This window comes from Silurus meridionalis, chromosome 6 (assembly GCF_014805685.1).
Source record: "Silurus meridionalis isolate SWU-2019-XX chromosome 6, ASM1480568v1, whole genome shotgun sequence".
Lineage (NCBI taxonomy): Eukaryota > Metazoa > Chordata > Actinopteri > Siluriformes > Siluridae > Silurus > Silurus meridionalis.
The window spans coordinates 4964716-4989231 of NC_060889.1; the positions used below are offsets into that span (position 1 = coordinate 4964716).

Genomic DNA, 24516 nt, shown 5'->3' on the forward strand with positions numbered 1-24516 from the left:
AAATGATTCAACTCGCAGAGCTGCACTGTTCGCATTAATATTCTCGATCCAACCAGAGGTGATAAAATAACAGAACATCTCCGATAACGATCTAAAGAAAGAACTCGTTACAAATCACTGGAATCATGTGGAAGCGAATCAGAAAGGTGCATGTGTCCGTTTTTTGTTTTCTTAAACAAATTTAGCACGTTTGTTGCAGGTGTACCGTGTTTTAACACCTGGATTTATCCGGACAGCAAACACACAGACACACAGCTGTAATAAAACTATTTTTATAAATAAAAGCAACAACTCTGCTCGCAATTTTTTCCCCTCAACAAACAAAAAACAACAAACCCAAAACATAAACGCCAAAACCAAACAAAAAAAACCCAAACAAACAAAAAAAAGCTACAAAACGGTGAAACGACGTGAAGGCGGCACGTGTCGATTTTGCTCCATTTTTCCTGGTCATTATTTACACAGCGATTACAGAAGGAATAAAGGATTAGGGTTCTGGACACACGTGGTTGTGGAGCCTGAACACCTGATATTTATGATGAAAACGATGAAGAATGACGTGTTTAAAGGTTTTTTCACGCTTCACACTCTAAAAGGAGCACATGCTTTGTATTTCTTTACTGTATGGAAAATGTGAATGAAATGATAAAACATAGGCAGTTAATCTTCTAAACAACCGCTAACAGATTCAGGGTGCGTAGAGCAACCTCATGCTCCAGCTAAGTGGGCGGGGCCTAATATTATATGTTACTAGTCACGACGTTGTGTCACTGCAGAAATCCAGCTGTGACCTTTGGGTGTTATTTTGTGTCTCACACCACAAATGAGTGAATTACTGACAGCAACGTTTTCTTCGTATACAAAAAATTAATAAAAAAAAAAAAAAATCCGCTTTAGAGGCGTTTTATTCCTTTACTAACTTAAAATCAGTTCAATACACCACCTATGAGGCATGTTTGACAATAACTTCATTAATAATTGTTTGTTTTATTAAAAACTCTGTTTTACTAAAATATAAAACGTTCCGCAGACGTCTGGAAGCCCCACATATACACGTTGAGGATGATTAAAACACGTGTCTACTACCTACATACACCAAAAAAAAGAAACCGGGGTTTGTATTCTATGTTATAAAGTCAAAATTTTATTTAAATAACGCTAGTTCCAGGGCTACGGCGGTTACGGAGCGTACGCTACGGTTATTTTAAATGCGATTCTTCTTTACAGTATGTTAATGAAGGTCAGGACCCGGGCGTGGTCACATGATGTCGACGAACAGCTCTCCGTTGGCGGTGAGGCAGGAGCGGCGCGAGCCCGAGAGTTCGGAGGGCACGTGGGCGAGGTGGCGTGTTCCGGACATGCTGCCGTACGCGTGAGAGTGCGATCGTGAGCTGCGGACGCTGCCTTCGCTCGGCGCTCGCTCCAAGCGCAAGTCGAACTGTGGGGCGTCGGCTACGTCGTTCATCAGCGCCGCCCCCGAACCGGAGGTCATCTTCACCTCTGTCCGAGTCCAGCTGCAGTTTGAACCGCTGCTTCCTGAATCGGGCAACAGAACACACACACACACACACACACACACACACACACACACACACACACACACACACACACACACACACACACACACACACACACACACAGTGTTGGTCTTCAGGCTGAGACTAAGAACTAAACAATTCAAAAGACGCTGATTTTTCCGTGTTTGCTTTAATGCCAGGTGGGAATATTTTTGCGGTGAAGGAGTTTACCCTCGCTGTGGTGACTCCCGGCGCTTCCTCCGCCCGGCTCGGCGTGATGATGAGGTACGTCGTGCAGCGAGGGTGGGTATTGATACGGGAAGCTGGGCCAGGGAGCCTCAGCCGGGTGGAGGAGAGGAGCGAGTGTGTCCTGATCCGACGCTCCGCTTGAACCGTCATGCTCCTGCAGGGACAAGTGCGCCATATCTGCAACCACACACACACACACACACACACACACACGGAACAGCATGAACATGTACCACCCAAAATGACAACTGACTGAAAACAGGAAGTCACGTCATCGATAAACAAAAAAAATTATATGTAAACGTGTGTGTGCGCGTGCGTGCGAGAGAGAGAGAGAGAGAGAGACAGACACTCACTGCCGGATAAATCCCCAAACACGTAGTAGCACTGCTCGGAGAAGGTGATCTTGTTGACAGTGTGGCGGATGAATCCAGCCTTCAGCAGGTTACTGCCATATTTCCGAGCCTCCCTTCTGTCTGCAAAACCCTCCACGTGATGGAAGAGCCAGTCGACCACATCTGAACCTGTACACACACACACACACACACACACACACACACACGCACACAGTTTACTACAGAGATCCAAAAATAACCTTGTGGTCCATGTAAACACACACACACACACACACACACACACACACACACACACACACACACACACACACACACACACAGTATTTGTACCTATGAAGGCGTTGGCGATAGTGATTTTTAGCCACATCCTGTCTCGAACCTCCAGACCAGAGTCAGGACAGGCCATTGCCTTGGCAACGGTTGCCATGTCACTATGGACTGACAGGTGGTAGTCATCAAACCCTGAGGAGGGGAAAAATCACGATTGGAAAAAGTTTGAACTGAAAACGGCCTCCAAGCAAAGCAAGAAAGAAAGAAAAAAACATTCAAAGCAAAATATTTATTTAACAGGAACGTTTTCCCTTCAGCAGCAAAATGGGGACCCTGGAAAAACCCTCACACATTCCATTCTTCTGAAACACACTCTAACGGGGCTTTAACAACTCAACACTAACCAACTCAACACTAACCAACTCGACTCAACACTAACCAGCTCCACACTAGCTCTGCGCTCTTCTCCCCCTAGTGGTGGACTGTAGATCTGTAGTTTATCAAGCAGTAAATAGTTTCATGATCTTACTCTCTGTCTCAGGTATGGAGCTGGAGATGGAGGAGCTGGTGGAGGTCACTGTGCTCATGGAGGGGCTCATGCCGTAGGGAGGGTAGATTCCAGTCATGGCCGCCGTGTGAGACACCCAGGCTGCAGGGTCGATCGGGCGAATGGGTTCACCTGGGAAGGAGAGAGGAGGTTAGGACCAACATCATGTCCAATGTCCCCTTCAACAAACAAATGGTTTGCTTCAAATAGAATCAAAGCTTTGCTATAATACAGTGTGTGTGTGAGAATATACTCACTCCGGGGAGTGAAGCAGTTGTTAGGATTTGGATCCCAGCACTTTGCCACCGTCAGAGAGACAGGTCTGCAAAAACACCCACCCACACACACACACACACACCCCCACACACAGAGCACAAACCCAGACATGCTTCACATCTCAGTAACAAAATGTTATAAATATTATAAAAATACCAGAATTCCTCATTCGCACATGGACACATGGAACACACACACACACACACACACACACACACACACACACACACACACACACCAGACTCACCCAGGTTTATGTACGATGTCCCTCAGCACGCGCACCGCATCATCGTTGCACATGTTCTCAAAGTTTATATCGTTCACCTGGGGGGAAAAAAAGTCCGGTTATGATGTAATGTTTAAAGCTCAAAGCTCCGCCCACCACAACAGACAGGCATGAGTAAGCTCCGCCCCCTCACCTGCAGCAACATGTCGCCTGGCTCGATGCGTCCGTCAGCTGCCACGGCTCCGCCTTTCATGATGGAGCCGATGTAGATGCCTCCGTCCCCTCGCTCGTTACTCTGACCCACGATGCTGATGCCCAGGAAGTTATACTTCTCTAAAAACACCCGCGATCGGAACGTGAGAAAACGTTTATGTGCATGTGCACTGGGGGGGAATGTGCGTGTGGGGGAGGGCGGGCGAGACTCACCCATGTTTAATGTGACCGTGATGATGTTCAGGGACATGGTGGAGTCGGTGATGCTGCTGAAGGACGATGACTGAACAGAGACAAAGGGAAGTAATGAATGTGACGAAGGTGCAGTTTTTTTCCATGTAAATATACACGTGAATAATTTCCTCGCCCGTCTCACCCTCTCCATGTGATGGGGTTTGGGTTTCCGTCTCCGGCGCCGGTGTCGCCTCATCATACGTGACGAGCCGCTCTGTTCTGTCGCGCTGCTGAAACTGAGAGATGGGACACCATAATCAGCATGACATCATCCCCTAAAGGGATCAAACTCACGAGTGTGGGATGTTTGGTGCCAAAGCAGGAAGTGAAGCTGGAAAGTGAAACAGGAAGTGAAGATTCTCACCGGCTGGTGGAACCGTCATCGTCAGAGTCGAAGCAGCTGCTGGACTCCAGCTCACTGCTCATGAGAGACGAGCGGCTGTCACACACGTCGTAGCCTCCGAGCTCCATCCCTCTGCCCACACGTGAGTAACCGTTCATCCTCGCACCTGCAGGGGGCAGCATCGAGCACATACGTGCATCAAACACCAGCTTCTTAATGATTTCTGTCTTTCTTTAAATCTAATCAGACGAATTACACTATAATAGGCTCAGCAGGTACGATATTGGACTTCTGGTCAGAAGGTTATGGGTTCAAATCCCAGCAGAGCCATATTGCAACTTCTGGGCCTTGAGAAAGGCCTTTAAACTACAGCTGTACAACTACAATATAACTGTATAAATATAAGTAACAGGATAAGATCTTCCCACAAATGCTTGACATGAAATTTTTAATAATATGATAAGTATATACATAGATTAATTAAAATGCACAGAAATCAACCAATCAGAAGAGGGCTCATTTACATCAATTATCTTAAAGGGACAGTAACCAATACTCTGAAAACAGGAACAGTTTACCTTAAACACACACACACACACACACACACACACACACACACACACACACACACACACACGACCTTCGAACATCCCATATAAACAGATTTCCTGTCTGCATTCCTGCCAGTTGTGTTATCTAAAACAGGACTAACTCAATAAACCGGTGGAATGTGAATCTCCTGCCCGAGTGGGCGTGGTTAACGTCAACACACACACACACACACACACACACACACACACACACACACACACACACACACACACACACACACAGGGTAATAAAATGAACAAGCAATGATTTCGGTAAAAAAGTGGACAGCCTAAAATACTAATACTAGTCTTATAGGTTTGGATATCGCCATGACGATCAGTGTACAATAACGGTTCAGCAACACGGTGGTCACTGTCCAACACTGCATTCGTGCCAACACTGTAACCATGGCAACAATCTAACCAGTAGTAGCTACTAACTAACTTTGCAAATCATAATGTCGGATTCTCTTCATATTTACAGTTTTTTTTATCTGCAACCCGGCATCTGATTGGTGGGGAAGAATTGTAGAAAGCGCAGTGGAATTCTGTGTTTTTTAGCTCCTGTGTTTACCCGAGTGATCGTGCGAATGTTTCCTGCGTGGCCGGTCTCTCTCCCTCCGGTGAGACACCACCGAGTCTGTCTCCGTCTCATCGTCTGCACCGTGTCTGCTGCCTGCGGCTTTGGGACTGAAGGAGAAAAAAAAAGTATTTGGACACCTGTCTTTCTCAGCCAAATGGAGTTCTTCCTTAAAACATTCCCATAAAACTGGAGACACACAATTGTATCAGACGTCTTTGGATGCAGGAGCATAAACTTTTGCCTTCACTTGAACTAGGAGACCCAAAACCTGTTAAAGATGCCCCCTGTGCACAAAGCCAGCGCCATGAAGATCTGCTTTCCATGGGTTGGAAGATGCGGAGGATCTCCTGCTCAAGAGCTTTTGAACACCTTTAGGATTAATGTGAACACTGACTGCACCCCAGGACCCCTCACCTACATCTTCCCAGAAGAGTAGAGCTCATTATAACAGCACATGAGGACTAACTGTGGAATGGGATGTTCAGGTTGAGTGATGGGATCATGATGTTTGAGTGTAGAGATGTGAGAAGATACGCACTGAAACGACGGAGGTCTGGAGTCTCCGATGCCCTGAGACCTCTCCCCAGACGGCGGAGGCTCTGACTGACTCTCCGCCACCGAGCATCCGTCTGAGTGCGAGCCGTCAGCTGACACCAGCTTCACACGGGAGAGAAACACACACATCTCAGTCAGCTGTTAGATCATGAAAGAGATGACATCACAAAAGCAGCTTCTTCACACACAAACACACTCGACACGTTTTCACAGTAACCCATCAGAACCTTAACCTCCTGGCAGAGGCAACCATGCTTCAGGGTTTAAAAAAAAAAGAAAAAAAAAAAAAGAAGACGACATCATCAAAGCTTCACATCATCATTAGCAGGAGAACCAGCAACGTTCACACATGGTTCCTTCTGACTATGAACACATGTTCTAGATCTGATTTTTTTATCCGAGGAGGATCTTCTCATCCCTGTGCATTCTTGATTTCTGAGTGGCGTTCTTGTCAGGTATTTGCAAACTTCAGTTTTTTGTTTTTTTTGGACGTCTCTGAACAGCTCCAGATGTTCGCAAAAATTTCCTACAATGGTAGCTGTGCTCAGGGTTCTTTTTCCGACCACTTACCCAACCTGTGCAGGTCAACATCCAGGTGTTTATGAGTTCGAGGGAAACAGAAAGTGGTTTAAAGCCACTTAAAGATGTGCGAGGGGGAAACCCGACAGCGATCCCGTTAGTGGGTTTTCTGGGGGGGGGGGTACTAATACTTTTGCTCCAACAGTTTTACCACGAATCTGATTCGCTTTGTATGAGCTGAGACAAACTACATCTCTTTTATATTCCTGAAGCCTGCAGATGTTTCCCCATCTGGAGGGAATTCCAGCTGGGAACGGCATTGTGTATGCGTGAGTGTTTAGAAAGTATGAATCAAACTCGGCGCAAACACAGTAAGTATCTCCAGACCTCCAGCACAAGATCTCCAGCGTGAAATCCACCACATGCTTTTCACAACTTTTCAGGATGAATTCCGTTTCCGTGGCGACGAAATCCGACCGAAAGCCGCGATCTGGTGTTCATATTGAGAGAATTTGACATAAACGTGGGGAACATTTACTCCGTTTACTCGCATAACCCTCAAATATTCATTTATTCAAATAATAAAACCAATAAATACAATTCAGATCCTTTTGGATCAAATTATTAAAGTTGTTTATTTCTGCAGGATTCTAACCAACACTGAGCTCATAAATAAATCAATTATATTAAATAAAAAGAAATAAAATAAATAACACAAATCTATAATAAATAAAAATATCGATAAAAACGAACAAATACATAAAACCAGATATACATTTTTTGTGTGTGGTCTGTGTAAAGAAAAAAACTTGGGATGTGTGTGTGTGTGTGTGTGTGTGTAGCGTATAACGTGTGTTTGTAGTGTATAAGGTTTGTGTGCGTGTTGTGTATCAGGTGTGTGTGTGTGTGGCGTATAAGGTGTGTGTATGTTTGTGTGTGTGTATAAGGTGTGTGTGTGGCGTATAAGGTGTTTGTAGTGTATAAGCTTTGTGTGTGTGTGTGTGTGTGTGTGTGTGTGTGTAGTGTATAAGTGTGTGTGTGTGGCGTATAAGGTGTGTGTGTATAAGCTGTGTGTGTGTGTGTAGTGTATAAGGTGTGTGTGGGGCGTATAAGGTGTGTGTAGTGTGTGGCGTATAAGGTGTGTGTATAAGGTGTGTATAAGGTGTGTGTAGTGTATGTTTGTGTGTGTGTGTGTGTGTGTGTAGTGTATAGGTGTGTGTGTGTGTATAAGGTGTGTGTAGTGTCTAAGCTTTGTGTGTGTGTGTGTGTGTGTGTGTGTGGTGTATAAGGTGTGTGTGGCGTATAAGGTGTTTGTAGTGTATAAACTTTGTGTGTGTGTGTGTGTGTGTGTAGTGTATAAGGTGTGTGTGTGTGTAGCGTATAAGGTGTGTGTAGTGTGTGTGTGTGTGTGTGGGCGTATAAGGTGTGTGTAGTGTATGCTTTGTGTGTGTGTGTGTGTGTAGTGTATAAGGTGTGTGTGGCGTATAAGGTGTGTGTAGTGTATAAGCTGTGTGTGTGTGTGTGTGTGTGTGTGTGGTATAAGGTGTGTGTGTGGGGCGTATAAGGTGTGTAGTGTATAAACTTTGTGTGTGTGTGTGTGTGTGTGTAGTGTATAAGGTGTGTGGGGCGATAAGGTGTGTGTAGTGTATAAGCTGTGTGTGTGTGTGTGTGTGTGTGTGTATAAGGTGTGTGTATAAGGTGTGTAGTGTATGTGTGTGTGTGTGTGTGTGTGTAAGGTGTGTGTAGCGTATAAGCTTTGTGTGTGTGTAGCGTATAAGGTGTGTAGTGTATAAGCTTGTGTGTGTGTAGTGTATAGGTGTGTGTGTGTATGTGTGGTGTGCAAGGTGTGTAGTGTATAAGCTTTGTGTGTGTGTGTGTGTGTGTAGTGTATAAGGTGTGTGTAGTGTATAAGCTTTGTGTGTGTGGTGTATAGGTGTGTGTGTGTGTGTGTGTGGGGCGTATAAGGTGTGTAGTGTCTAAGCTTTGTGTGTGTGTGTGGTGTTTGTAGTGTATAAGCTTTGTGTGTGTGTGTGTGTGTAGTGTATAAGGTGTGTGTGGGGCGTATAAGGTGTGTGTAGTGTATAAGCCTGTGTGTGTGTGTGTGTGTAGTGTATAAGGTGTGTGTGGGCGTATAAGGTGTGTGTAGTGTATAAGCTGTGTGTGTGTGTGTGTGTGTGTGTGTGTGTGTAGTGTATGTGTGTGTGTGTGTGGGCGTATAAGGTGTGTGTAGTGTATAAGCTTTGTGTGTGTGTGTGTGTGTGTGTGTGTGGTGTATAAGGTGTGTGTGTGGCGTATAAGGTGTTTGTAGTGTATAAGCTTTGTGTGTGTGTGTGTGTGTGTGTAGTGTATAAGGTGTGTGTAGTGTATGTGTGTGTGTGTGTGTGTGTGGTATAAGGTGTGTGTATAAGCTTTGTGTGTGTGTGTGTGTGTAGTGTATAAGGTGTGTGTGGGCGATAAGGTGTGTGTGTAGTGTAAGCTTTGTGTGTGTGTGTGTGTGTAGTGTATAAGGTGTGTGTGTGATAAGGTGTGTGTGTATAAGCTTTGTGTGTGTGTGTGTGTGTGTGTATAAGGTGTGTGGGGCGATAAGGTGTGTAGTGTATAAGCTGTGTGTGTGTGTGTGTGTGTGTGTGTGTATAAGGTGTGTGTAGTGTATAAGGTGTGTGTGTATGTGTGTGTGTGTGTGTGTGTGTGTGTGTGTGTGGTGTGTAAGGTGTGTGTAGCGTATAAGCTTTGTGTGTGTGTAGCGATAAGGTGTGTAGTGTATAAGCTTTGTGTGTGTGTGTAGTGTATAGGGTGTGCGTGTGTGGCGTATAAGGTGTGTGTAGTGTATAAGCTTTGTGTGTGTGTGTGTGTGTAGTGTATAAGTGTGTGTAGTGTATGTTTGTGTGTGTGGTGTATAGGTGTGTGTGTGTGTGTGTGTGGGGCGTATAAGGTGTGTAGTGTCTAAGCTTTGTGTGTGTGTGTGGTGTTTGTAGTGTATAAGCTTTGTGTGTGTGTGTGTGTGTAGTGTATAAGGTGTGTGTGGGGCGTATAAGGTGTGTGTAGTGTATAAGCCTGTGTGTGTGTGTGTGTGTAGTGTATAAGGTGTGTGTGGGCGTATAAGGTGTGTGTAGTGTATAAGCTGTGTGTGTGTGTGTGTGTGTGTGTGTGTGTGTAGTGTATGTGTGTGTGTGTGTGGGCGTATAAGGTGTGTGTAGTGTATAAGCTTTGTGTGTGTGTGTATGTGTGGTGTGCAAGGTGTGTGTAGTGTATGTTTGTGTGTGTGTAGCGTATAAGGTGTGTGTAGTGTATGTTTGTGTGTGTGTAGCGATAAGGTGTGTGTAGTGTATGTTTGTGTGTGTGTGTATGTGGCGTATAAGGTGTGTGTAGTGTATAGGTGTGTGTGTATGATAAGGTGTGTAGTGTATGTTTGTGTGTGTGTGTAGCGATAAGGTGTGTGTAGTGTATGTTTGTGTGTGTGTGTGTGTGTAGTGTATAAGGTGTGTGTGTGTGTAGTGTATAAGGTGTGTGTGTGTGTGTGTGTGTGTGTGTGTGTGTGTGGCGATAAGGTGTGTGTAGTGTATAAGCTGTGTCTGTGTGTAGTGTATAAGGTGTGTGTGTGTGTGGCGATAAGGTGTGTAGTGTATAGTGTGTGTGTGTGTGTAGTGTATAGGTGTGTGTGTGTGTGTGTGGCAGATATGGTGTGTGTAGTGTATAAGCTTTGTGTGTGTGTGTTTAGTGTATAAGGTGTGTGTGTGTGTAGTGTATAGTGTGTGTGTGTGTAGTGTATAGTGTGTGTGGCGTATAGGTTGTGTGTAGTGTATAAGCTTTGTGTGTGTGTGTTTAGTATATAAGGGTGTAGTGTATAAGGTGTGTGATTGTGTATGTGTTTAGTGTGTGTGTGTGTGTTTAGTATATAAGGTGTGTGTGTGTGTGTGTGTGTGTGTGTGTGTTTAGTATATAAGGTGTGTGTGTGTTCGGCCGTTTGACAATTTATGCAAGAAAAACAAAAATATGTGAGAAGTGAACTGAATCTGAATATTAATAGTCTAAATCATTAATATTTTCTGGGTTACCTCACACACACACACACACACACACTCTCTCTCCCTCAGTAGTGTAGTGTTCATTAATTCTCTGCTTCATTATGCAAAGAGGTTTAGTAATGATGCTGAGCTTGCTCTGTGTGTGTGTGTGTGTGTGTGTGTGTGTGTGTGTGTGTGTGTGTGTGTGTGTGTCTCACCCAGCACACCACACGGCCGTTGTAGCAGGGCAGTTTGGCGTTGTCGTCTGTGATTTCCTCCTTGACCACACTACAGGAAAAGAATGAAAGAGACAATAACAGAATCAGGACTGTGGACACCTGGGTGAGATTTCGCTCATCTGCAGGACATCGATCTCCAAACCAGCAGTCGAACTCTGCTTTAATCCCACCAGAAAGACGGTGTGAATATATTACAATAAATAAACACAACAAGGTCAGAGATAAAAGCTGAGATGAGCAAATATTCAAAAAGGTGTCGTCTCACGAGACCGCGACCGGGAGCTGGGATGGGCCCCGAACCCACAAACTCCTGGTCACTGGTGCAGGACCATAATAAAATAAATAAAAATAAATAAATCACCACCTGGATTTTCAGGGATAAGAAGGGATTTTTAGGGGGTGTGTAACGCTGTATTTATTCCCACAGGAAACAGGAGATGTGGGAAGAACGTATTTGATTTTTAATCGTCTGAAAAAAAATGACATTGTAGCTCACTTGAGGAAAAAATCTTTTCATTTTAAAATACTTTATTTAAAGACGCTCCTCCCACAGTGGGATGTAAGCGGTTGATTGGTGAAGTCGTTTTGTGGCATCACAACCTGCTATAATGCTTGACTCCGCCCCCAAAGGCACACAGTAGTGTTGTTTGTGTCTGCTGATTGCTACGCCAGAGCTGGACCGGTGCTTTAGGAGGACCGGGGATCAGCTCTCTGGACTTAAACAGCCTTGAGTATTACATATACAGATTCAGAACATTTTTCTTTTTTTTTTTTTAAGATGTTGTCTTCATGCCCATGTGGTGGGCTGAGGTGTGAAGATGAACTTCTATGCTCCTGATTTATCTCCTCGTTCTGAGATAAAAGTGTGAGCTTTGAAGCGAGCTGGAACCGATTTCACGCAGGGCAGCGCCGCTGTAAAACTGAGCATGTACTGCTGAATTCCACACTCGGCCCGAACCCACATTCCTATTCCAGCACGCACACACACACATTTGGGACTGAGGTATATGAAGAGGCAGTGGAGATCCGGTTAAATCCTGCTGGAGAATCAGAACCTAAACCTGACATAGGGTTCATGTGATGAGTGTGATAAGTATCTCAGGGTGCCAATACTTATATCTCTCAGTCCCTGCGGTTTAAAACGTGCCACACAGCATCGGAATGCGACCTCAATCCCTACAGGAGACTCGGCTGATGTCCTGTTTAGCATGTTGTGATGTTGTATAGCCAGAACATGCTGAAACACACCAGACCAGACCAGACCTGTCGCTAACAACAAGATTTAGAAACGTGTGGTGTTTTCAGATCAATGTCATAAACCTGATGGTGAAACTACACTGATGGTATGGTTTATCTTTAGCTACTTCTTAGCTAGGTAGTGGTACAGTGGTTTAGCTGCTGGACTTCCCATTCCACTTCAGAGTTTAACTCTCAGTAACACCAAGCTGCCATTGCTGGGCCCTTGAGCAAGGCCCCTAACTTATAACTGTTCTGAGAAAGGGTGTCCAACAACACTGTAAATGTAATGATATAACAGCTAGTACTGATTAGCGTGAGCATGAAGAACGCTGTATTAACACTGCGTACAGAAATTCCTCATACCGTGGCACTTTTTTTTCCCAACAAACTAACCAATGAGAATGAATTTCATCACTAAAGCAGGAAACACAATTCAACACGTCTCCTTTCACTGGAGCCACAACTGCACCTCCACATACATCATCTCCAGCAGAAGCATCCATATTCACCTCCTCACATCACCCCGGGGTTCCTGCATTACGGTTTTCCTGGGGATTCGAAATGAAGGCAAGTTGTGTGTTTTTGTGCAAATTCTACAGAAAAGAAAACACAAAAGTATCAACAGTTTATGAAAAATCTGAACAAATGTGTTGGGCAACCTGCTGCACCATGTCCAGCTTTTACTCTGTGTGTGTGTGTGTGTGTGTGTGTCGAACAAAAGAAATCGTGTTCGTTCTGATATCCGGTTTTTCAGAACGCACGGTGTATCGTCCGGTAGCGACCGTGAGGGCACGCAGATGGCGACTGTGCACTGCGCATGCGCGGATCACAAAAGAACGTATTCAACGGACCACACACTCGCTTTAAAAAAAAAAAAAATGCCAGAGAAAAAAAAAAAAACAGACCCAGAATACACCCCTGCGTTTCCTCAAGAAAAAAAACCCCGTACAAATACATCCGACTTTCCGAAAAGTTTCAGATCATAAATGTAGCGCATTTTTTGTGTAGTCATGCAGCAGTTCACACACACGCCAAAGCGAATACTTTTCCTCCCCCGACTCTTCTTTATTTCGCTTCAACTCCGGTTTAAACAAAAGTCGGAAACATTTCGGATGTTTTTGTTCTTAAATCGGAGGATGAGGTCGATCGAGAAGTTTACACATGAAAGAAGCCGAAGATCATGAAAGTCGCACAGCGCGCTACAAACAAACACACACACACACACACACACACACACACACACGGAGTGGCAAAGAAAGAAAGAAAGAAAGAAAGAAAGTAAAGAAGTTTCACGCTCCAAAGAAAAAAAAGGAAAAAAATCAAACCCTCTCCTCACCCGAAATCATCGTCCATGGACTTGAAAAAAAACTTGTAGTTGGGTTTTTTGAGGGCATTTTTCAGGTCGGAGAGGGTAACCGAGTCCGCAGGGACGGAGATCTTCACCAGGTAAGGAGTCTCCTGCTCGTCCAGATGGTAGATCACTTTAGTTTCCCCCATGGCAGAGAGCCGGGGAGAGAGAGGACACGGTGGGCATCAGTGCCCCTCCAACACCCGGGGCAGATTTCCTTCACCTCCTCCTCCTCCTCTTTCTCCCTAAAACAAAACCCCGACTTTTCCCCCCTTCCTTTCTTCTCCGGGAGTTGCCAGGAAACCTTCCAACGCGCAAATCCGAACTACCCCCGAGTCCCGGTCCCTCTCTTCTTTTTCTCTTCCATTTCTCCAAGTCCCAATCACAAACACCTACGAGTTGAGGCGCTCAAACAGCCCGTGTAGGGTTTTTCCCCCTCTTTCCTTCTCTCTTTCTCTCCAGCTCTGAAGCTCCTGCCTGGGTTTCTATTGCTTTGATTGATCGCAGTAGAAAAGGGTAACAGCCTGACCCGCGCCCTCTGGCGGCCAGGGGAGGAAGTGCGCATACTAAAGCTTTTAGAATAAATCACACCAAGTATTTTATTTATTTATTGTTAATTTATGTAAATTATAATTTTTTGTTGTTACACAGCGTGACTAGGGAGGCAACCAGAGGAAAACAACAAAATGTCCTTTAGTATTTCATTATGTATTTCGATTTTATTGTTTTTTTCTTCTTTTCTTTACTGTCATTCTGTAGACATTAATTTTCTGAAACCTTATAACTGAATCATTAACAACTAGCAAAAAATCTGCGATTCAACACTTAATATGCCGCACAATAACGGCAAGAGCGCAATTATGACGTCATACGTCGGCGCGATTTCTTTTATTTGTATTCCGCACATTGAGCGATTATATGATTATTATAAAGATCGAGCTTTTTCTACTGATTCACAATAATATTCGTCAAAATCCTCCTGCTTAATGATTTAATATGTAAAGCTGAACATTAATGATCTGTTATGTATTTTAAAGCTTATTTTACCCCAACATTTCTGTCGTGATAAAACATAACTGAAAAATATATATAATAAAAGCCCCTAAACAAATAAACACAAGATTTACATTAACTACAAAAAAATTATAAATGTGACTTGTTTGATAATTCGATTTTCTAAAATTATTAACAAGTTGATTTATTAAAGAATGATTATTTTTTTAATAAAATATATTTTTTAATCACCGCGACTGGACTTCTGACACCGGAAGTAAATACGCTGCCGATTACCGACTAAAATTTTCGTTAAAAATGCGTTTTTACGCGAATTTAAATAGTAGTATACACCGCATCACATGTTGCGGTATTGTAATTAAATAATAATAAAAAAAAAGATGGAAATAAAATTTTTAAAAGCATGCGTCTAATGAGAGGGGGTTCACTTCCTGTATTTGGGTTGTCGATATGACGTCATCAGGCAGCGCCGTACGTAGCAGAGTCACCGTTATGAATACATTATACTCAATAGACCTCTCCCTAAAAAAAAAAAAACCCAAACAAAAAAAATTGCAAAAAAGAATAACAATAATAAAGAAAATAGAGAATAGTTGAACATATCGTTTTCTAAGCCTTTGTATCTGTAATATTTTATAATATAAATTTGCAGGCTACTAATTAGCAAGCTAGCTGAATAAAGTACATTTCCATAAGCATTTATCGTTTTATAAAACATACACGTTTTTCATTCTTATTTAGAATTAAACTCCTTCCCATCATGGAGCTCAAAGTTCTCCAGGATCTGGATCTCTGGTTCAAGTCCTTCAGCATCAATCAAAATGAAGAAATACTTCAGTCATACAGAGGTTTTATTTGGTGATCACAATAAGGATAAACATTCCTTTTTCCCAAACTAATTTTTTGTTCTTACACAATTGTAAACAGTGTTGAATTCTGTATTTGTGGGTTTTTTTTTTAGAATTAAATCCTACCTGGTCTCTTGTACAACCTCCAGCAGCCCCAAAGCCCTTAAACAGTCACTTTCTCATCTGTTTAATACTTTAACATTTTTATAATAAACCACTAGATGTATTCTACTACACCTGGCATTCCGAGGCACGTGTTTGTAAAACACTCACACTTCCAGTTCATCCACAGAATAAAATCTCACATCCAGGAAATCAAACTTTATTAGAAATTATGTGGTGGGAAAGAAAAAAATAAGCATTAAAAAGTTCGTACATAAACAAATGAAACTCACCTGCATGAACAATCACTTACTGACCTCCGAAATCCAACTACAACAAAAACACACTCTGACTCGCACTTACAAAATTCTCATTTCTAGATTCACAAAAAAAAAAAAAAAAAAAAATCCCAAGCAGCCGATTTGATGGCTTTTGATGTTTTATGGAACATTTCCCTCTTTCCCCTCTTTTCCTTTAGTGTTTTGTTTGAGCAAATCCCGACACGCACCATACAATTAATACACTCCGATAAAAAAACGAACGTGAATACAAGTTATTCCACAGCTGAAGTCGTGTCCTGTTCATCCACCTGCAATGAGAGAGAGAGAGAGAGAACAGTATTATACTGATGTTTGAGAGCACGCTGGATTTACACAGATAGAATACAAGTGTTCTTTTCCAGGCGGGAGAGTCAGGAGTCAGTGAGGCGTCCTGCCTTTACTCGACGCCGTGAGAAGGTTTGCTGTGGGCCTTTTCTGACACCGCGTTCACCACAGAGAGACGAACGGGCAACACTGAGGCCAGACTGATACGACACCAATCCTGACTCCAAAACTTCTAAAAGTGATGAGGAGAAGAAACATCAGAGCAGATGCTCTTCCACGCTTGGGTGGAGAAATTCTCCAGACTTCACTACCATCATCATGTGGTCCGAGACCATTTATATGTTGATGGTTGTATTGATGTTTATATAATGTTTATATGCAATAATAAAAAAAGCAATAGTCCCCCTGGTATTATCTCCAGATCTTATTTAAAAGTTGTAGTACATTATGTATAACTTTATATTTCACTCCCTACAATTTAATGTGATTATTATTATAGACAAAGACTTACGTCGGCGGTTACCATAGCAACGACCCAAGTAAACAGAACAGCGCGTTACGCTCCAAAACTCCACCACACGCTAAACATCACCCCACTGTGAGATTAACTGTATACGGGAAGGTGATTTAACAGGCAGCAGCAAGACGACAGGATGTTTTTATCGCTTTTATCGTGTAGGATCATTCTGTTTAAGCGAGGTAACAGATACCTGGATGAGGTACTGCAGGTGAGCATTTCCACGCGTTTATTATTCTATTGTAGTGGAGATCTGCCCAAAAACACCACCCAGGAAAAGTCACTGTGACGGACATCATCTTTAAACGACTTTGTTAATAAATCCCACTTCCCACGTTGTTTGTAGAAGCTACAAGTTTTGCTTATTGCTTAGTAGAAAATAAATTGCCGGAGGACACGTGCTCACCTTTGTTGCGCATGCGCAGTGTGTTCACCCGCGTGTCCCTCGTGGCGTGTGTGGAACAATCAGACCCCCTACACACGAAAATAAATCAAATAAAAAAGGCGATTCCTTCCTGCACCTGAAAAAAAAGAAACGGAACACGTGAGAAGCGAATTATTAAAATGCATCGGCGGCGCGGATTTGGTCTCGTGCACGCGCTCAGAATGTCCTTGTTTTCAGAACTTCACAAAAATCATCAGGATTTTTATTCTCTGTGATCTGAAGCCGGTACAAGAGTGGGGTTTTCATATGCGCCTTGTTTGACACCACATTCATCAGGGAGAGAATGAACAGGCAACACATAAAGGCGAGTAATAAATACAGAGTTCATATAAAAATCGTGCGTTATATAAAAAACATTTAATCTAATAGATCAATCTTTTAAAGTAAATATATATTTTTAAAAAAATAGAAATGATAAAAGCTCTATTAAACTCACACTCACACACACCCGTCGTGAACAAGAAGCCGGAACACGTGCACACGCTTCTCTCCAAGCGCGCGCACGCGCTTTTTTTTATACCGGAAGTCAGCGTGTTATAAAGTGTAAGGACCCTTAAAAAAAAAAGAGGCGCCTATTAAAGAGCCGGATTACAAATATATTTGCGTGAAATAATAAAAAAACTAAATAACAACCATATACACCAGGTATTGATGAATAATAATGATTTGTGTTTTGCATAATAAGGGAATAAAACAGTAAGTAGGGAACTGGTGAGGGTTAAATCCCAAATCCATCCATGAGCTAAACCGAGTTCACTACTGAGCACGCAGAGGGAGACACGACACAAGTTTACGAGTCGTCCATAGTTTATTGTTTAATATAATTAATACAATAATAATGTGTGTTTATAAACGCGAAACGCTGACCTGCCGCCCTCCTACCCCTAGTGGTCTCCTTGTAGTGTTGAAGTACCCGGGTGTAGGGCGGAAGTGCGCGTTTGGAACGCGGCCCGTGCTGTCAGGTCTGTCCGCTTGCTAGCGCTGAGGGTTCCGTATAAATAGCGCCTCTTATTCGAGCGGATCTTGGGGCAGGGGCAGATTTTTCTTTACTCCTGGTTCGCAGCAGGGACAGAGGGTGAGTCACTAACTAGTTGTGCTGGGTATTTGGTTTAGAGCAACTCGTTAAAGCCTGGAGAGATTCCGTGTCCCTATGAGACGTGGACGAGTTCAGTTACATGCTCGAGGATACAGTGAGCATTAGATGGATTTGCTAATCAACCAATTAACTGATTAACTATTCAGAAGGTGATTAGCATTGTGATCTAGTTAAACGGCAAACTAACTAAGAACCTAGACATTTCTGCTCTGATGTTGAGTTAGCGGAGTCGGCTCTCTGAGTCGGTTCATTTTTTGGGATGAGTCGACTCTCACCGATGAAGTACAATTTATCACTATTTTGTTTAATCAATTCTGTTTTCAGATTAAAACTAGCACAGAAATGACCTGAACATCTGCTCGGAGATGTGGTCCTTCGTCTGTCACACGTCTGATGCTTAAATCTGATCACTTTGCAATCAAATATCTATATATTAATGATAATTAATCTATAATAACATGATTTATAGATGTGATCGGGTTATTTCGCTTATTAGAGAGTTAACTCTTCTGAATAATCATCTTGAGTGAGACTGATTTGTATCAGATCAGGTGTACAAATAATATCTGGCTGCAGTATGGAAGAAAGAAAAAGCAGCGTGTCATCTGAGAGTCGACACTTGTGCCTGAATGATTCACCAGGAGAGAAAAAAAGAGGAGAAATGGGTGTGTTCGTGCAACAAATGTGCAGGAAACAGGAGCTACTAGGAAGTGCTGGGAGTGTAAACACATCAGCTGAGCGGCATATTTATATGTTTGTATTTTCTATTAGGCATGTAATAGACGTGTAATAGACGTGTAACAGATGTGTTATAAATGACCCCACACACACACACACACACACACACACACATACACAGGAGACGGCTGCTATTTTTTGTCTCGGCTCATGACTGAGCAGCTGCAGGGTGATGGAGCAGTTATTTAGGCTTCGTGCTGAGAAAGTCAGGGATTTGATTGAGCCGTTACACACGTCACACACGTCCCTGGCTGATACGGGCACCGAAATAACCCCCTCACGGGGATGACTGAGGGCAGATCCTGGAGGAGTACGGGTACGGGTTCTGGAGCTGTAATAATCATGACCGTGATAAGGAATCCTCTCTGTAAGAGACTGATACGAAGCTGCGGTGCATAATTGGTGATGTCACTAAACGAGCTTATGTGAGGCCCCGCCCACAAACTAGGTTTAATTCAATCGGCGAATCAGAGATGTACGTTGAGCAGGAGATGATCAGTCCCAAACGCTCACCTAAAAACATTACTGAAGACGTATAATTCAGGGGGGAGATCTGCTTTCCATGGGGTTGGAAGTGTGCAGCCGATCTGCTGCTGTAAACCTCCAAACCATATTGGGATAAATGTGAACGCTAACTGAACCCCAGGCCTCCTCACCTTCTCACCTACATCACCACCTGACTTTACTAACACTCTTGTAGCTGAAGGAATCTTCACAAAAAATCTACTGGAACATCTTCCCAGAAGAGTGGAGCTCATTATAACAAGTCTTTATTTTTCCACGCAGGAGGACCGAATGGAACCTCACGCTTCACCACACACTTCATCACACGCTTCATCACACGCTTCATCACACGCTTCCTCACACGCTTCATCACACGCTCTCTCCAGGAAGAGGAGGAGAGACGACTCGAATGGAGAGAGGGAGGAAGGAGACGTGGCGGCCAAATACAAACGCAACACCGTGGTAAAAAAACAAACAAACAAAAAAATAACACACTCACTACTGCAGCCACTTTTAGCCAAAGGTTACAATTTAAAGTGAACGATGATCTTTTTGTTTTGTTTTGGTTTCGGTCCAGGCTCTGAGAGACCCGGCTCCGTACGCTGATCAGCTGGTGTTGCTGGAGGACCGCCCGTATAAACGCGTGAGCATGGAGGAGGCTCGCAAGGGAACGCCACGTACGTCTCTCTCACGGCTCTCAGTCCATCAGAATCGAAATATTTACCATGAGCTTGAGTGGACGAGTTTAATGTGTGTGTGTGTGTGTGTGTGTGTGTGTGTGTGTGTGTGTGTGTGTGTGTGTGTGTGTTAGCTGACAGACCGGTGAGGGTTTACGCAGATGGCATCTTCGACATGTTCCATTCAGGACACGCTCGAGCCCTGATGCAGGCCAAAGACCTCTTCCCCAACACACACCTCATCGTTGGAGGTACGACCCAAATGGATTATGTATGTGCGTGCGTGTGCGTGTGCGTGTGTGTGCGTGTGTGCGTGTGTGTGTGTAAAAGAGAGTCATGATTGTAATGCTGTGGTGATTGTGTGCAGTGTGCAGCGACGAGCTCACGCACAAACTCAAGGGCTTCACGGTGATGAACGAGGAGGAACGCTACGACGCCGTCACACACTGTCGCTACGTGGACGAGGTGGTGCGCAACGCGCCGTGGACCCTCACACCCGACTTCCTCACCACACACAGGGTGTGTGACTCGTTCACTTTCTCTTTTTATTGTTCTGGTTCAGACAGACAGCAAATCATCAGTTTACTAAAGTGTCTTCTGTCTTCTACTGTTCCACAAACACTATATCAAACCAGACGTTCTTTTCCTGTTGTGTCTGCAGGAAGATTCCACTGCAGCGCTTTTTAATAATCCATTGGCTTATTTGTGTGTGTGTGTGTGTGTGTGTGTCCTTCCTCAGATTGATTTTGTCGCTCATGATGATATCCCGTACTCATCAGCAGGGAGTGATGATGTCTACAAACACATTAAGGATGCAGGTGAGGGAATCGGGCTCACACACACACACACACACACACACACACACACACACACAGTTTTATTTATTATCTAACCCATTCATTACGACCTGTTTCAGGCATGTTCGCACCGACCCAGCGCACTGAGGGCATCTCCACCTCCGACATCATCACGCGCATCGTGCGCGACTACGACGTGTACGTGAGGAGAAACCTGCAGCGTGGCTACACGGCTAAGGAGCTCAACGTCAGCTTCATCAACGTGAGTCTTTGCCTCATCCCGGCCCACACACACACACACACACACACACACACACACTCACCACATCTCTGTTTGCAGGAAAAGAAGTACCACCTTCAGGAGCGTGTGGACAAGGTGAAGCAGAAGGTGCGAGATGTGGAGGAGAAGAGCAAGGAGTTCGTGCAGAAGGTGGAGGAGAAGAGCATCGACCTGATCCAGAAGTGGGAGGAGAAATCCCGAGAGTTCATCGGGAACTTCCTGCAGATGTTCGGGCCTGAGGGGGCGCTGGTGAGTCTCCTAAAGTTCTTTAACGCATTCTTGCAAAGCTTCGTAGCCTATGCTGTGTAAACGTCCATGTAAGGAAATTCACTTACGCGAGTGTGTGAAAGTAATGGCACACATGGAAGATGCATTTTCAGCTGTGTGTGTGTGTATGTGTGTGTGTGTAGAAGCACATGCTGAAGGAAGGGAAAGGGCGCATGCTGCAGGCCATCAGCCCTCGTCACAGCCCGAGCAGCAGCCCGACCCGAGAGCGCTCACCCTCGCCCACCTTCCGCCTCCCGTTCTTCACCAAGACGTCTCCGCCCACCTCGCCTCGTGCCAAGCGCATGCGCCACGACATCACCACCCACGGCCAGAACATCAGTGAGGATGAGGAAGACGAGGAGGACGATGAAGATTAGACGTCACGGAAAAAAACACGTCTCTCCTCTACATCCCTCCATCAAACACGAAGAACGGATCTTTTATTTTTGTAAAAAAACAAAAGTTGCTTGTTTCGGCTGCGGCCGTTTGTTTTGTATCCGTTAGCATACTGGAGGACGGTGTGTGTGTGTGTGTGTGTGTGTGTGTGTGTGTAGGGGGAAAAGCCACAGTTTTACCTCCGTCGATGTGCACAAGATGGTTATTTTTAACTTGTTTTAAAATAATAAATCACTCTTCTTTATACGTTCTGCTCAGCGGAAAGAGACGTGTTCAATGGCCTCACATCCGCTGCTATGGTTACGTCTCATTTCTCTCAATTCCATCCAATTATAGGCCAGAAAAAGTATTTATGATCGCTGTCATGGTTACGTAGCATGGGCGTGGCCAATCAGAAACGAGTATTTGACTGTTTATTTTTATTTTTTTAATTAATGATAAACCAAAAGAATGACTCACTCACTATCACTTAGCCAGTGTGAGCATAGCTCGCTATAGCTAGCCAACTAGCCTAGTAGTTTAGGGATGCATGGGATTTTTATCATTAATCAGATCTTTACTACTTTTTTAAATCTTATCATTTTTCTTTTCTCTGATTAATAAAAAGTGTTCAGGATCATCAAAAACATCCCACAATCAAACTAGTGTATGGAGATGAAGATGCTTCTGCGATCTCAAAGAACCTCTCGTACTGCTTGATGAAATTATTATTAAAGAAGTGTAATAACGAACACGTCTGCGTGTGGCCGCTCGTACCCAACCCCAGCGGCTTCCTGTGCACTGTTCACGCTCTGCTGATCTGATGTGTGTAAAATGTAGGATTGTGTACAGCTACTGTAATAACCTCACTAATGAACCTGTCTCTCGCTGCACAAATCTTCAGTCTGTCTGGTCCGTCTGTCTGGCGTCTGCTCGGGTTTTTCTGAACTGTCCCAGTCCACAGTGTTTTAATATATCAGTGTAATAATGAATAAAACTTGGGATGAATTTCTTATTCATACCTGACAACCTGCTGTGTATCAAAATCCTTTCATGGATAAATTGGATATTATTATTAATAAATAAAAACTAGATATTTATATGTATTTTACAATAATACACTAATTGGGTTTATTCAGTTATTCATTGATTCATGATTTTTTTCCTTTTCATATTTAGCAGCTCTTTTAAATGCTATTCAGTTATTAATGATTCTATACGACTCTACAAACTCCTCCCATTTTCATAAAAAAAATTACTGAAAATATTAAACCTCAATAAATATTGTAATAATTAAAAAAAATATATATAATTAAATAAATATGTATAATAAAATCTAAATAAGGGGGGCTGTCAATCCATTTAAATATTTAATCGCTATTAATCACGATTGTCACAAGGTAACTTCACGTTTTTAACACTAATATTGACGCTTTATACAAATTTGTTTATTTTAAGTGAAACCAAACTCAACATTGAGCATGAAGATAAAAATCTTCTTGTAAACATTTTTAAAGAAATTATGATGTTTTAAATTACATAAATCATCAGGACACCAAATGGAACTTTTGCTATGTTTCCACACGGACGCTTTTAATTGCCGGACCTGTTCATCATGGGGGATTTTGGTGTTTGATTTGAGATTCGGAGCAGCAGTAATACAAATGAAGTGATTAAAAAAGACTTTCGGTGGCGTTTATTTAATTTATTTAAATTTGTGCCTCTTCTGTATTTATTTTAGTTTATTTTTAATTAAAATGATCTAACAGAAATGTGCACTGTATTAATCGTGCACTAATAAAATAAGTGGTGTTAAAATGGATTTATGCGTTATTAAAACCTTAATATTGACAGTCTTTGGATGCACGAGCATGAAGTTTTTGTTTTCAACCCAAAGAAAGATCTAAACCTGTCTAGTGGAACATCTTCTCAGAAGAGTGGAGGTTAATTATAACAGGAAATGGGAAAAACAAGCACATACCAATATTTGTGGACCGACTATTAGTATACATATAGTGTATAAAAAAAGTTTTAGCGAGTTCTACACATAACACACATCACATCATAACCTTGTGCTCCAGAACATCTGAGCACATGCACATTATCAACTTGTGCTGTTAATATCATGAACAGCAGCTACGCTAATTCCTCTCCACTGCTTCTCTTTCTCTCCCCATCCCGAGGCTTCCTGAGGTTGCTCCAGCTCCAGTCACGTCCCACCTCATGAAGATTATGGACTTTAAAAAAGTAGATGCCAAACTCACAAACATCCTGAACCATCTAGAGACGTACCAGTGCCATTTGGATCCCACTGCATATGTGGAGTTTTGACATTGGACTTCCTGAAGTGTTTAAAGGCTCTGGCATGGAGAAGCTGATGCTGGATCTGTGATGATCACAAATGTTGAGCTCAGTAGCTCCTACTTTTAAACCAAAGACTGTAGAAAAAACATTTACTTATAATCTTATACTCCAGTAATCATGTTAGTTCTCACTCTCCAGTGTTCTGTATTGTTGAAAGATTTATGATCAAACTCTTGATGTCACCCAGATGAGGATGGGTTCCCTTTTGAGTCTGGTTCCTCTCAAGGTTTCTTCCTCATTACATCTAAGGGAGTTTTTCCTTGCCACAGTCGCCACGGCTGCTCATCAGGGATAAACACACACCATTCACCATCACTGTTGATTTCTGTAAAGCTGCTTTGAGACGATGTCTGTTGTGAAAAGCTCTACAGAAATAAACTTGACTTGACTTGATGAGTGTATTTTGCTTTGTGTGGGAGCAGAGAGGAATAAGACACATAATCTGTTATTTTTATACATTTATATATACGTTCACTGTTACAGACAGAGCGAGAGAGAGAGAGAGAGAGAGAGAGAAAGCGAGAGAGACGTCGCATCCACACCCACATCACATTGGTGAGGGTCGTGTCCCGAATGTCA

The 24516-nt window shown here is 43.2% G+C and overlaps 3 protein-coding genes across 6 annotated transcripts in view; 1 reads left to right on the forward strand and 2 right to left on the reverse strand.

The window, feature by feature from the left end:
• Window positions 1-887: 887 nt before the first annotated feature.
• Window positions 888-13837, reverse strand: dvl3a (dishevelled segment polarity protein 3a). Its single transcript, XM_046852284.1, has 15 exons — window positions 13297-13837; window positions 10701-10770; window positions 5943-6061; window positions 5396-5511; window positions 4253-4397; window positions 4031-4124; window positions 3868-3937; window positions 3635-3774; window positions 3463-3539; window positions 3197-3261; window positions 2922-3071; window positions 2453-2584; window positions 2123-2290; window positions 1749-1943; window positions 888-1536 (listed from the first exon to the last, which is right to left on the reverse strand). The coding sequence occupies exons 1-15, from the start codon at window positions 13455-13457 to the stop codon at window positions 1259-1261; spliced, it is 1980 nt and encodes a 659-aa protein (XP_046708240.1). The 5' UTR covers window positions 13458-13837; the 3' UTR covers window positions 888-1258.
• Window positions 13838-16451: 2614 nt separating this feature from the next.
• Window positions 16452-22599, forward strand: pcyt1aa (phosphate cytidylyltransferase 1A, choline a). 3 transcript variants are annotated; one of them, XM_046852289.1, is made up of 9 exons: window positions 16452-16605; window positions 19460-19639; window positions 19755-19854; window positions 19989-20105; window positions 20222-20373; window positions 20594-20672; window positions 20771-20913; window positions 20992-21180; window positions 21342-22599. In XM_046852289.1, exons 1-9 carry the CDS (start codon window positions 16531-16533, stop codon window positions 21573-21575), a joined length of 1269 nt encoding a protein of 422 aa, XP_046708245.1. In that variant the 5' UTR covers window positions 16452-16530; the 3' UTR covers window positions 21576-22599. The 3 variants fall into 3 exon arrangements, with proteins under 3 accessions (XP_046708245.1, XP_046708246.1, XP_046708247.1); XM_046852290.1 differs by lacking the exon at window positions 16452-16605 and adding an exon at window positions 16971-17143; XM_046852291.1 differs by lacking the exon at window positions 16452-16605 and adding an exon at window positions 17754-17914.
• A 1781-nt stretch (window positions 22600-24380) lies between these two features.
• Window positions 24381-24516, reverse strand: part of ap2m1a (adaptor related protein complex 2 subunit mu 1a) — a 6602-nt gene continuing 6466 nt past the window's right edge. For both annotated transcript variants that reach the window (XM_046852287.1, XM_046852286.1), the window contains exon 12: window positions 24381-24516. This exon is cut by the window's right edge and continues 386 nt beyond it. The gene's annotated coding sequence lies outside the window, so the exon portion shown is untranslated.